At 46.1% G+C, this 14885-nt stretch overlaps 1 protein-coding gene across 8 annotated transcripts in view; it reads right to left on the bottom strand.

Moving 5' to 3' along the window:
* The window catches only part of DGKI (diacylglycerol kinase iota), a 249655-nt gene that overhangs the window by 21324 nt on the left and 213446 nt on the right, over window positions 1–14885 (bottom strand). For all 8 annotated transcript variants that reach the window (XM_066590336.1, XM_066590337.1, XM_066590339.1 and 5 more), the window contains 2 exons: window positions 6845–6870; window positions 3908–3945 (listed from right to left, as the gene is read on the bottom strand). In XM_066590336.1, the coding sequence (XP_066446433.1) occupies window positions 3908–3945; window positions 6845–6870 (64 nt within the window). The remainder of the gene's footprint in view (window positions 1–3907; window positions 3946–6844; window positions 6871–14885) is intronic.

Genomic DNA, 14885 nt, shown 5'->3' with positions numbered 1-14885 from the left:
AGATTGAATAAAGAGCAGCATGTCCTTTTTATCATACATCGGCCTCAGAATCTTCTTTTGAAGAATACGAGAATGTTTATGCTGTAAACTATTGATGGCCTATCCTCAGGATGGTCATGCATAGTAGATTAGCAGAGATCCGTTCCCCAGACCCCTTGCGGATCAGCTGTTTGCCGGGCTGCTGAACTCATGTACTGAACTGATTTCTGCAGGAAGCACACAGCTCCGTTCTTACTGTAGTGGCCAGGTTGGGAATGCAGACCAAGTTCCCCTTGAAATAAATGGGAACTTTGCCTGCGATATCAAGCCTGGCCACTACAGTAAAAAAATGGAGCTTTCTGCTTCCTGCAAAAATCAGCTCAGTACACAAGCACGCTGGCCTGGCAAACAGCTGGGGGTCTCAGCCTATGGATCCCACCAATCAAGTGATTACTTGCCCTGAAGATAGGCTATCAATAGTTTACAAATGGATAACCCCTTTAAGGCATGATAGATGGGGGGGGGGGTCCCGTCTCTGGATAACCGCACATATCTTGAGTTGTTGTCCCCACAACCCCTGGCCCAGCTGTATGCAGTGGTCAGGACTTACAGAAACAAGTGAGCATACAATGCTGTTACCGTAACTCCCACAGAAGTGACCTAGGGTAGCACAGCGAGCTTCCGTCCACATCATACATAGCGGTGTTCCCAGCATGCTTAGCCAAGATGGAAACTCGCCTTTAATATCTACCTGCCTGATGCCTTATGTGCGCCTGGTGTATTTTTTACTTCTAGATATTATCTTAAAGGTTAATAGTTCCTTAAAGGGGTTGTCCCATCTCGGCAAGTTATTCCTTACTCACAGGATAGGGGATAACTTGCTGATTGGTTGGGATCTTACCACTGGGACCTCATTGATCCCGAGAACTTGCCCAATGGCACATCCAAAAGTTTGACAGTGGCGATCGCTCAGTGGTGCCACCATGCCATTCACTTCGATGATACCACCGGAGATAGTAGAGTTCAAGTGCTCAGCAATCTCCGGTAGTCCCACTGGAGTGAATGGTGCCGCTGTAGTGCCTGAACTCGACTAACTCCAGCAGCTCCCATTGAAGTTAATGGTGTGTGGCCACATCTATCAATATTCAGGGAAGCGTCATGGGTGATACTTCTAAATCAGTAGGAGTCCCAGCGATCGGTGGATAACTTGCTGAGATGGAAATACTACTTTAAAGACAATGCCCCAATGCAATATCTGTAAAAGGCCCCCCATACCCCCCCCCCACCCCCCCACTTGTCCACTTTGCTGGCTAATCCCAAGATTAGGAGCCACTGGCGGAGTTTCCGTACTGAAATTCTGCGGCAATGCTACCCCGTGTGAACCCAGCCTAATAGCACTGGTCTTCCAACATCTGGCATGGGACCTTCTGAGCAACTTCTGCACCTCCAACAGTTACACCCTTGTTTATTATAGTAGCAGCTATCACACACGTCGATGGATGTCAATGTCTATGGAGATATGTAACATGCATGCATTACTTCTGACTGTGGCTTCTATATTATATATCCCATGGAAGTATTGTCTGTGATACAGACAACATTATGTTACGCTTGCAACTTTTTATTTTGGATGTTCTTTTTTTTTTTATTGAATCTTTGAAATATATTCTTACCTTCATGAGAGACCAGCTGATCAGGGCTTGGGACACTGAGCCAGAAACTTAAATATAGGAGAACCTGCAAACCAGGTATGAGGCTTTCTAAATGCATGAGATGAGAAACTCAATGAAATAACATATGTGCATCATTGTTTTCTGCAGGGGCTTGGTGAGATGTGTGGGTATTGATTTTTCATACACTACGTTTTCCATTTATTGCTCTTTAGCTGTAGCTGTAGACATTTTGATATCTATGATATAGTATAACGGTATTCCAATTTTAATACAATCATTGCAAATTACTCATTTATTTCTGAAAACTTTAGTATAATTATTTAAGATATCAGCTACAGCTATACACTGACAAAATGACCAAATATGGGATTGACGAGGCAACTGTTAGGTGGATTCCCAACTGGCTGAGTGATCGTACTCAAAGAGTGGTCATAAATGGCTGCACATCCAAGTGGAAGAATGTATCAAGTGGGGACCACAAGGCTCTGTCCTGGGCCCAGTGTTGGTCAACATTGTTATAAATGATCTGGAGGAGGGAATTGAGGGTAAACTGATCAAATTTGTTGACAACACAAAGCTAGGAGGGATAGCTAACACTAGGGAAGAGAGGCAGAGGATTCAAAAAGATCTAGAAAAGCTTGAACAGTGGGCAGCGACTAACAGAATGGTATTTAACAAGGAGAAATGCAAAGTCCGACATCGGGGCAAGAAAAATGAAAAAAGCACATACAGAATGGGAGGAATTAGGCTAAGCAGCAGCAGATGTGAAAAAGACTTGGGTATACTAATAGATCATAGACTGAACATGAGTCAACAGTGTGATGCAGCAGCCAAAAAGGCAAACACAATTCTGGGATGTATGAAGAGAAGCATAGAGTCTAGATCACATGAGGTCATTATCCCCCTCTACTCTTCCTTAGTCAGACCTCATATGGAATACTGGGTCCAGTTCTGGGCACCCCACTTTAAAAAAAGACTGACAAATTCTGAGCAAGTTCAGAGAATAGTTACTAAGATGGTGAGCGGTCTGCAAATCATGTCCTATGAGGAACGGTTAAAGGATCTGGGAATGTTTAGCTTGCAGAAGACAAGGCCTGTTAGGAGACTTACTAGCTGTCTAAAACAAAAGACTAGAAAAATGGGATGAAACTGAAAGGAAGGAAACAGACTACATATGAGAAAAAAAACTTTCTGTCAATGAGTGGAACAGGTTACCACAGGAGCTGGTGAGTTCTCCTTCAATGGAAGTCTTCAGAGGCCGGACAGTCACCTGTCTGGGATGATTTAGTGATCCTGCACTGAGCAGGGGGTTGGACCCGATGACCCTGGAGGTCCCTACCAACTCTACCATTCTAGGATTTGCAGGTCTTACCTGTCATATGCTCCCTACAGGTCACACCATATGCATAAACCCCAGCAATTTATACTCTATATGAGTCCTCAAATAAAGCAAACACACATTTTACGAGGCCTAGAAAGAGGTTTAACAGTCAAAAAAGTTTAATATACAGAACAGAGGCAGATATTTTTTGGGCTGAACCAAACCAAGAAGAGCAGCAATCCAATTATAAAGAAGGAATACAGCAATTCTCAGTGGGACCGTAATGGAGTCTACATTGATGCTTCAGTGATTGTAGACCCCACTACTGTCCCCAATCTATATATTCAGTTGTTTTTTTTGTTTTTGTTTTTTTTACAAAAATAGATATTCGGTGTATTCATACTACTAAAATTGACAACTGCAGGTAAAAGTTCAGGCTACTATTAGGTTGTATAGCTATATATATAAAAATCATCTCCTATGGAGGACTCCACATACTAATGAATTAAGCCATGTACACATCTGTGTTGGAGGCTCCGTTTGGATCCTCTAGCACAAAACTGCCGAAATAGCGCAGCATGCTAATAAGGCTGGCAGAATGATGGACGCCTGGCAAACCCCAGAGTCAGCGGGTCCATCTGGCACCATTTAGATCAGTGAAGTGTTGCTTGGCTTTTCTGACAAAGCTGAACAACAGAAATCTAAGTGTGAACAGGGCTTTAAGTGGCCGACCATCTGGTCAATGGACATCCAGTAATACAATGATCCTGCAGGACGAAAGCACGACTGCCTGCAATGTTCTGATTGGGCCCGCTGCTAAATTTTGAAAATGGGCAATCCAGTTGGTACAACCATCTTAATTCCAAAATTCATAAAAGAATATGGCCTCCTCCATGTTGAGACACGGTTTCTACAATAAGAGACATGTTCTTACCTTATCGAGGTCACCATCAAGCACTGCATGTACCAAAGCTGCAACACAAGTAAAGGAATACAGGGGGTAAGTAAAGCAATCCTTCACTATTATGCATCCATAGTCTGTAATACTTCCCCCCCCGAAACAGCGCCACTCTTGTCCATGTGGACCTGTCTGGTATTGCATTCACCTGTACAAAGTTGTGCTGTTTTGGAGGGGGGGGAACCATTTGCTATAAGGTCATGCAGTAAGTAGGTTTTAGTGCTGGGTGCAGTCTACTATGTAGTCAATGTTCTGATTAGCGGCACTCTCTTTGATCTCAAATCACAGAGGCATAGGGTTTAGGGACCAGAAGCCCAAAGAGCCATCCAAAACAAGGCGCTGTGCCAACTTACCAACTCTAACTCGACTCTGCTACACCTGGCAAACTCGACTGTGCTGCACCAGACCACCTCAGCTCTGCCACATCGGCACACAGGCAGGGTAATTTGTCAGCTCTGTATTCCGAACCCCGCTGCATTGCAGAGCAAGTAAACAATCTGATGCCAAGATTTTCTGCTGCAGTCTCTTATATTGATGGATCCTACTTGAAAGGTATTTATGGCTAGAAGCAATTACTCCGAAACAAACGTAAAGCCGCGAGCTGTATGAGAGCCGCCGCCATTGGATAAATTACGCTGCGCTACTAAATCATTCATCTGCGCCAGTTGGGGGTGGGGGTAACCGTAAAACTTCCAGGGTTACTTAGTGTCCCAGACTCAGCAGCCAATGAGAGGAGAATTTATTTACTTCTCCAACTTTAAATTATTTACTTTCTCGCCCCCAGGGGGAAGGTCCAGAGCAGAAAACTGCAGGATGTGAGCAGCGCGGGGAGTATGAGTTAGCGCGCGCTTCTTGGCTCGGCTCCATAATGTACGGCGAGTCTTCTGAATAACGATGCATGCTGCAATGCTGGGGAGAACAGCTCGGCGCGTCCTGCGGCCGCCTCCGGTACAGCAGAGATCAGCTTGCTGCAGAGCCTTCAGACAACAAAGAAATGCCGAGGCTGCGTGTGATTTGCGATCACGATACTGATTAGATTAAAGCTCCCTCTAGTGGTGGTTGAAGGCAGAACAAATTTGATCATTTAAAGGGAACCTGTCACCAGAGGAATTGTTTTTAAGCTAGTTCCATAGCAGAAAGCAGCAATACCAATAACCAGTCTAAATTAAAGGCGATGTCCCGTTGTAAAATACTGATGACCTATCCTTTGGATAGGTCACCAATAGTGGATAGGCTGGGGTCCGCTGCTGTTGATCAGCTCTTTGCTGAGTCAGTGCACTTTGTGTACTGAACTGAATTCTGCACAAAGCAGATAGCGACGTTCTTACTGTAGTGGATGAGCTTGGTATTGCATGTCAAGTTCCCACTGAAATGAATGGGAACTTTGCCTGCAATACCAAGCCCGGCCACTGCAGTTGGAACGGAGCTGTCTGCCTCCTGCAGGATTCAGTTCAGTACATAATTACACCAGCCCAGCAAATTGCTGATCGGTAGGGGTCCCAGGCAGCGGACCCCACCTGTTAGTGACTTATTCTGAGGATAGACCAGCAATAGTTTACAACTGGACAACGCCTTTAATTCAGAATGTTTATCACTACGAAAGTAGCTTTAAAGGGGATAAGGGATAACTTGCTAATTGGTGGGGGTCTCACCACTGATAGCCCTACCGATCTGAAGAACGGGACTCCCGTGTTCCATTCACCTGTCACTGCGGGGGTTGCCTCTTCCCCAGCAGGGACGTCACTCTGAATAGAGCACACGTGGGCAGCACTCCATTCAGTTCAATGGGAATGGCAGGAATCCCCTAGCAGGTATGTACTCAGGTACTCGGCAGTCCCACTGAAAGTGAATGGAGCGCTTACTGCGCATGCTCAGCCAGTGCTCCATTCAGAGTGACGTCACTGCGGGAGAAGAAGTCACCCCCACAGTGATAGGAGAACAGAGCACAGGAGTCCCATTCTCCAGAATATGGGGGGGACTCAGTAGTAAGACCCCCATCAATCAGCAAGTTATCACCTATCCTGGTAAAACCCCTTTAAAAAGGATTTCCTATAAAGGTGCTGTCCCACCACTTGAATAGACACTCTGTCATTCCTCCTGCTGACCAGGACATGTGACTGCTTTGGCCAATCACTGGCCATAATAGTGGCCTTCTAGAGTCAGTGATTGGCTGCAGCAGTCACATGTCCAGATCGGCAGCAGTGGAGCAGTTTTAAGTCGTGGGACAATCCCTTTAAAGGGGTTTTTTTTAATCATCAAAGACATTTAGCCCTCATCCAGGAGAGAAGTAATAAATGTCTGACCGTTGAGCGTCCAACTGGTGGGACCCTCAGCAATCCTGAGAACAGGGCACTCTGAATGTCCCATGTACATGGAGTGACTGTGTGCATGCGTGCCCACCACTCCATTCACTTCTATGGGTCAGAGGGATATTTCTAAGTACATCAATCTCCCTCCATCCCATAGAAGTTAATGGAGGAGGAGTCATTCATGCACACTGCCACTCCATTCACATGGGTCATGGGGGGCTGTTGTTGGGATCGTTGGGGGTCTTAGCGATCAGACATTTTTTCCCTATCCAGTCGATAGGGAAAAATATCTTTAGTGGGAAAACCCCTTTAAATATTGATAACCTATCATTAGTAAACGTCATCAATATCAGACTGGTGGAGACAACTCACGGCAGAGCGTGAGGTCACGATTGTTGAAAAAGGGCCATGTGACCAATGAATAATTTAATGGCCGATGCTGAGGATAAGTCATTGATACCCAAGTCCTGGAGAATTAGTTTAACGGAGGTGGAGGGTTCTTTGCCTATAGTTCAGCATCTGGGAGCTCAGGATAAACTCTGCCCTATTATTAGGCCCCGCCCCAGAGGAACTGTTCAGATTTTGCTAATAGGCTGTATCTTACCTTGTTCTTCCGCTGTCACCGGCGATCTGAAATACAATGGAAAGACAATTGGTTTACTGGTTTAAGACAAATATATTTAGCACATTTTAATAAAAAGGTCACTCCCTAACACAATTACATCCAAGTCTGACCCCACCTTAGAGGGACTGCTAAAATTCTTAGGCGATCAGTTGAAATGAGGTCTGTTTAGCACTAACTGAACATCTGCATTTCTTTTCAAGCCCAGTTCTGTATTTCCGGAAGCCTACTGACACGACAGGCCTTCTAGACAGTTTGGACGGCGTTCCCATCCATAAAGTGGCTACCTATAGAGGGGTATGTGACCACCGCCTCATCATGTCTCCTCTACTGGTACACAGTGCGCCTGCCCTCTGCGCACTTGGTGTATTATTGGCGGACGCATAATGACATGCTGGTCATACGTCCCTTCATAGGTAACAAGTGCCGTCTAGAAGGCCTGCCGAGCGAGGAAGGGGTGGCCGTGGCTTCTTAAAACAAGGAAACAGGGGAACCAGACAGGTTTTCCATCTCAGCCAAGAAATACTGAGATGTTAGAATTACACGACAACCTACATGAACACCGCCGTTCGGCACTACCGCTTTGCACTTTTGATTATCACGGGTGCGTCATGTTCTACAACCTGACATAACCGCGACGTGAAAGCAGAAAATAATCGAACATTGTTGGAACTCCACCATCGCAGACTGCAATTTGCCTGTTTAAAGGGGTTTTCTAGAACTTCACTATTTACGACCTGTAGGGGGTCCGCTGCTCATCGATCAGCTGACTGAAATGACAGCAGCGCTTTGGTGAGTGCCATGGGCGCTGCAGTCCATACCGGGCACAGTGCCATACATTTCATTGTAGTTGTGCCTAGTATAGCAGCTGAATCCCATTCACTTGAATGGAACAGAGCTGCTCTTAGCCCATGTCACCGATGAACATAAAGTCACATGCCTGAGAAGAGGCCGCCGTCCTCACCCAAGTGCCATGGCCTCTCCAATAAGGATGCCAGCGAGGATCCCAAATGGCGGTCAGTAAGCTTATGGTCAGTATAGGCGCACCCCAATTCCTGTTTGCATGCAGACTGGGCCAAGTACGTGTTCCGTTTTAACAAAGTAGGGGGTGTGCCGATTTTTGCAACCGCCTATTTAATCCTCCAGTGCGTCTATAATAGAACACTTAACAACTTTGGAAACAGTTTTGATTAAATCTCCTGTGTCTCCATGGTAACAGACTACAAAACAGCACTGTGTAGTCTGAAGCTGCAATCACTCCCTCAGGAATAAGTTGGCGCTATACAAAGAAAGATGATTATTATCGGGGTAGCTAGCATTAAGCCCATCCGAACCGCTCAAACAGGGATTCTCACTCTGCTTCCCTCGCCTCCTTAACTTTCCTTGACTTTTCTGGCCTGTGTGGTACACAAACCCTGGAGAAAGAGAAGGGAAAGGCTGTGCCAGCGAGAAGCTAATGAGTTACTAATGAGCTGATAATGCGACCTGGATACCAACCAAGGATTCTAACAGACTCTATACCAGCCATACCACCCCAAGAATCTGAGCCCATCCATCATCAAGCGAAGCGTTGGGGGTCGTAGTCCATAAGAGCTGTCAGTCAGATGTTCCGATTGATCTTTCGTCTTACGGATCTACCTATAGTATGTAAATGGGGATCATATAGACCAGAGGGAGCAGAAGAGGACTTCTTAACCACCATTGGGAAAAACAGCTCTGGAGTATAATACAGGATAACTAATGCATGTACACAGTGACTCCACCAGCAGAATAGTGAGCGCAGCTCTGGAATATAATACAGGATGTAACTCAGGGTCAGTACAGGATAAGTAATGTATGTCCACAGTGACTCCACCAGCAGAATAGTGAGTGCAGCTCTGGAATATAATACAGGATGTAACTCAGGATTAGTACAGGATAAATAATGTATATACACAGTGACTCCACCAGCAGAATAGTGAGTGCAGCTCTGGAATATAATAGAGGATGTAACTCAGGATCAGTATAGGATAAGTAATGTATGTACACAGTGACTCCACCAGCAGAATAGTGAGTGCAGCTCTGCAGTATAATACAGGATGTAACTCAGGAGCAGTACAGGATAAGTAATGTATGTACACAATGACTCCACCAGCAGAATAGTGAGCGCAGCTCTGGAGTATAATACAAGATGTAACTCAGGATCAGTACAGGATAAGTAATGTATATACACAGTGACTCCACCAGCAGAATAGTGAGTGCAGCTCTGGGGTATAATACAGGATGTAACTCAGGATCAGTACAGGATAAGTAATGTATATACACAGTGACTCCACCAGCAGAATAGTGAGTGCAGCTCTGGGGTATAATACAGGATGTAACTCAGGAGCAGTACAGGATATGTAATGTATGTACACAGTGACTCCACCAGCAGAATAGTGAGTGCATCTCTGGGGTATAATACAAGATGTAACTCAGGATCAGTACAGGATAAGTAATGTATGTACACAGTGACTCCACCAGCAGAATAGTGAGTGCAGCTCTGGGGTATAATACAAGATGTAACTCAGGATCAGTACAGGATAAGTAATGTATATACACAGTGACTCCACCAGCAGAATAGTGAGTGCAGCTCTGGAGTATAATGCAGGATGTAACTCAGGATCAGTACAGGATAAGTAATGTATGTACACAGTGACTCCCCCAGCAGAATAGTGATTGCAGCTCTGCAGTATAATACAGGATGTAGCTCAGGAACAGTACAGGATAAGTAATGTATGTACACAGTGACTCCACCAGCAGAATAGTGAGTGCAGCTCTGGAGTATAATACAAGATGTAACTCAGGATCAGTACAGGATAAGCAATGTATGTACACAGTGACTCCACCAGCAGAATAGTGAGTGCAGCTCTGGAGTATAATACAGGATGTAACTCAGGATCAGTACAGGATAAGTAATGTATGTACACAGTGGCTCCACCAGCAGAATAGCGAATGCAGCTCTGGAGTATAATACAGGATGTAACAGGAAATGATGTAATGTACTGTACAGCAACTAAACGATATGTAAATTACACCTATATATCCTATGAAACTGTGCTGACAAGTAATATACACTATAAGATGTCGATTTGCAGTAGTTCTAACCATACACTATTGTTTTCCGGTCTGTGCCCCCCTTAAGATGTAGCGTTACGGAGCGGATTGACGTACGATATAACAGTAAATATGCAGGTCACTGCGACAGATCACGAGTGACGGACGTTTAAGAGATTTCATGAATGGTAATAATTCCTTTTAACATGGCGTTTCTTCAAGAACATATGGAGGAACGGAGCGGCGATGTCAGGCAGCGCCGGCTGCAGCTTGCTGCTAAATGCGGGCTCTGCATCATTCACAAATTCATAACTGCATGATGGATAACACTGATATTCGCTGTTTGTTTTCTACCACCACTAATCTAAGGTATTTTCATAGACCGACTGAGGAGAAGAAAAGGCGATTTAGCCCTGTAAAAATGCAGCCGCGATGCCCTCTAGTGGCCATTCTGTTATAATCCGTAAAGTGTATGACGACACATCGAGGGGAGATTTACTAATACTGGTGCGATATAGAGGTGGTGGCGTTACCTACTGCAACCAGATCACTTTCTTCATTGTGTATTAACATTGCATGTGATATTCTGCATATCGCTTCTGGATTTGTAGATTCCCCCCCCCCCCCCCCTCCCCGTGAATTACAGAAGGTGGCATTTACAATCACATGCTATTGATTTTAATGTATCCTACTGAATGGGAAGGGTCTGCAATACCAACCTGTGTCGCTGCAAAGTGGATGGAGCCGCCTGCTTCCCACACAGTGACAGTGGCCCCAACCAACAGCTGGGGGTCCTGAGAGATGGATCCCCGCTGATTAACTATTGATGACCTATTCTGAGGATAGGTCCCCAATAATTCAAAGCTGTACAAGCCCTTGAAGACCTAAGTCCTAGGATGATCACAGATGACCATTATGGGCCAGCAGGACCTACCTATCCTCTTCTACTTAAATGCGTGGGAAGCGTTTTGTAAGAAAAATGCATCGCAGCAATTGAGATTTTCACGAGCAAGAAAAAAAAAAATCACATGCTTTTTCAATATGAAAGAAGGAAAGAAAAATTGAATCGCATTTTCACGAAACTCGTATTTACAGGCAAGTGCAATTTTTTTGGACTACCATAGGCAAGAATGAGTGATTCTTAGCCCTTTGCAATCCAATTTTGGATTCAGGGTTTCCTAGGGGAGTTTTCTCTTTCTGCCATTATACAATGGCGCCATCTGCTGGCTAGGGCCAGTACTGCGGTATGGGACATGCTGGAGCGGTCCCCCGACAACAGAGCTGCCAGTAATATACAGTAGGAATACCCTGCCGGATGTCTTCCGACATCGGAAATGTACAGCCTTCAATCAGAATGTCTTTAGACGTCAGACAGTGGATTGGAAAGGGTTAAATCAGAGAGATTTAAAAAAAAAAAAAAAAAAAAAAAAAAAAAAAAAAAAAAAAAATCGCTCATGTGAATTACATCACTGCAAACAATTGGTCATCTTCACACACAAAATCTGACCATGTAAAAGAATCCTCAGACTGGTCGTCTCCTGGTTTCCTGACTAGAATAGTCTTCTCCTGACAAAGTGGTCTACTCATGGCTAGACCGTCATCTCCTGGCGGAGCGGACTTGTTCTGGTTAGACCGTCATCTCCTGGCGGAGCGGACTTGTTCTGGTTAGACCGTCATCTCCTGGCGGAGCGGACTTGTTCTGGTTAGACCGTCATCTCCTGGCGGAGCGGACTTGTTCTGGTTAGACCGTCATCTCCTGGCGGAGCGGACTTGTTCTGGTTAGACCGTCATCTCCTGGCGGAGCGGACTTGTTCTGGTTAGCCCGTCATCTCCTGGCGGAGCGGACTTGTTCTGGTTAGCCCGTCATCTCCTGGCGGAGCGGACTTGTTCTGGTTAGCCCGTCATCTCCTGGCGGAGCGGACTTGTTCTGGTTAGCCCGTCATCTCCTGGCGGAGCGGACTTGTTCTGGTTAGCCCGCCTTCTCCTGGCGGAGCGGACTTGTTCTGGTTAGACCGCCTTCTCCTGGCGGAGCGGACTTGTTCTGGTTAGACCGCCATCTCCTGGCGGAGCGGACTTGTTCTGGTTAGACCGCCATCTCCTGGCGGAGCGGACTTGTTCTGGTTAGACCGCCATCTCCTGGCGGAGCGGACTTGTTCTGGTTAGACCGCCATCTCCTGGCGGAGCGGACTTGTTCTGGTTAGACTAGTCTTTTCCTGGTTAGGCTGTCATCTCCTGGCGGAGCGGACTTGTTCTGGTTAGACTAGTCTTTTCCTGGTTAGGCTGTCATCTCCTGGCGGAGCGGACTTGTTCTGGTTAGACTAGTCTTTTCCTGGTTAGACTGTCATCTCCTGGTTAGGCTGTCATCTCCTGGCGGAGTGGACTTGTTCTGGTTAGACCGCCTTCTTCTGGCAGAGCGGACTTGTTCTGGTTAGACTAGTCTTTTCCTGGTTAGGCTGTCATCTCCTGGTGGAGTGGACTTCTCCTTAGACTAGTCTTCTGGATAGACCTTCTTCTCCGGGACTATTTTTATCCTGGCAGACTGGTAACGTTCCACCTCCTAATATTTTAAGCTCTGTACATAACATTCATTACTTCGCCATCCCCTTGTTCACGTTTCAGCCTGTCATGGCCAGTTTGAAGCGAAGAAAGGCCATGACCGTCCGAAACATCGCTTTTTAACATGGAATAAATAAAGGCTTTTCTATTTTCAAGAAGCTTCACCATTTATGCTGCCACCTTCTCTACAATGGTGGCATCTTCTCAGGATCTTACAGTTCAGCTCCTCATTTTGTGGCTTTGCATTTGGATCACCCCGCCTGTATAGGCTTAAATTGAGCGCTGCTGCCTTTCTCTTTTGATACTTGGATTGACCATGACATAACCTGACGGACCCCAGTATAAGCCAATGGTGTCCGTTGGGTGTGGTTAGTGCCTGTTCTGTGACAAATCCATCGCGGCTTAAATTTCATTTTGTGCTCTTATGACAGAAAAGAAAACAGAATTCCTAATACAGATGTGAGCAAAGTTCTTTACATGGTTAGAAACAGGCAGACAAGCAGCTGACCCTCCTACAGGGTGAAGAAGGCAGCAGATCTCAGCATGAACAGGAAAGTGAAAGGAAATCCAGATCGATTGTTTCTGTGTATTTGCCGGTGGCGTGGGCGTCTAAATCCTCAGGATGTCAATTCCTGTTGAGTATTGTTCGTGGAATTATTGCGAATTTTCACCAATGACTCCAATGGAGAAGTCAAAGTCCGCAAACAAGGTAGTGTTTCAGATTTCTTGTGGATTAACCAAAGCAAAACCATTGATGCTTTTTATTCTTCTTTGCGTAATCTGCAAGGACCTTCACAGCGGCGATTTGGTGCAAACTTGGAATAAAAAATTTTTAAAAAAAATCATATTTCACAAAACGCAATAGAAAAAAAAAAGAATCCTAGAGACACGGTGATAAATCACTGCTGGCAAAGCAGAATTGGGTTAGTGGTTGCCAAGCTGAGAGGAACAGGAGCCCAGCCAGTGAGGAATATACCGGAGACTGAAGAGACACGAGGCAGATCCACTCGGCTCGGCTGTGTGTGAACTCTAATCTCAGCCGTGTCAAGAAAGATTTCGTCTTGGCGCTGACTCCACCGAGGACAGTTAGTCCATCACAATAACCTCATTACTTACAGTTCTTATCTGCTCTTAACATCTGAAATATCATCTTCTGTGGGGCGCAGCTGACGGCTTCTCCAGTGGCCACGGATGTCCAGACGTGATACAAGTATAAATGTGAACCAACTGACAATAAGACAGAGAAAGCTGAATGTCGACCAAACCAGTCACCCGTAGAGATGCCATCTTGCCAAAAATGCTGGCCAGGTTTAAGATCCATTTTGTAAGGCTTTTCGCAGCAGTCATGCGCAAATCATACGACCTCCTATGACCAACACTCGTGACTCTCGGAGCGGAGCAGGTCTGGCTGCTGAATGGGTCACTGGCTCTCGAATGATACGGTCACTGAAGCTCCTCACCGGCACTAATCCCATACTTCACCTAATCCTTAAACTTCGAATGCTGCTATTCCTGGGCAGCCTGGCAAGGGAGGAGAATCCAATCCACATGGGCAGAAGTCTGACCGTACGCACATTTTATTAGCAGTTCTACAGGTACTAGCCGTTGCCGGTAAAGCAGTTTTTACTGACACAACCATAAAAATACCAACTGGGCTCGGGGTCTACCAGCCGCGAGGGGGGGGGGGGGGCAGCCCTCACCATCAATCAACTAATATGTGTGTGTGTCGGAGGTGTTCAAACCCAGGAAGAGAAGGAACATGAATGATGAACACCAAGCAACTAATCCGTTGTTATCTTCGCAGACAGACTGCGGCCTGGCAGAAGCTTACTGAGAGCACATGCACGCTTAGCCGAGTCTATGGGGTGGTCGGGTGGAGTAGCTGCTGGCCGATGAGCTTGCGTTTGACAGCTAGCCACCTTCAAATGCTTGCAGAAACCCAGACGTGTGCAAACGGGTAAAAGTCTCAGAATAAACATATATATTTGTGTGTCCTTCTTTCCAGCTCTGTTATCTATTGAAACCCCAAAAGAGGGAGAGGCTAGCTACTTCATCCTTCACAGTGACTACTGCCTCTTCAGCGTATTACCCACACGCTCCTTCATGGCAGCTAATTCTTCTGAAGTGTAGCTATTTCTTTCTCGATGTAAATAGTTACCTCCTCCGCAGCGCAGCTACCTCCTCCGCAGCGCAGCTACCTCCTCCGCAGCGCAGCTACCTCCTCCGCAGCGCAGCTACCTCCACCTCAATGTAGATAGTTCCTCCTTCACGGTAGCTACCTCCTCCGCAGCGCAGCTACCTCCTCCGCAGCGCAGCTACCTCCTCCGCAGCGCAGCTACCTCCTCCGCAGCGCAGCTACCTCCTCCGCAGCGCAGCTACCTCCTCCACAGCG

The sequence above is a fragment of the Eleutherodactylus coqui genome, chromosome 2 (genome assembly GCF_035609145.1).
Source record: "Eleutherodactylus coqui strain aEleCoq1 chromosome 2, aEleCoq1.hap1, whole genome shotgun sequence".
NCBI classification, from domain to species: domain Eukaryota; kingdom Metazoa; phylum Chordata; class Amphibia; order Anura; family Eleutherodactylidae; genus Eleutherodactylus; species Eleutherodactylus coqui.
Note: the sequence above shows the minus strand (reverse complement) of the source record. Positions and strands in the feature narration are given on the sequence as shown.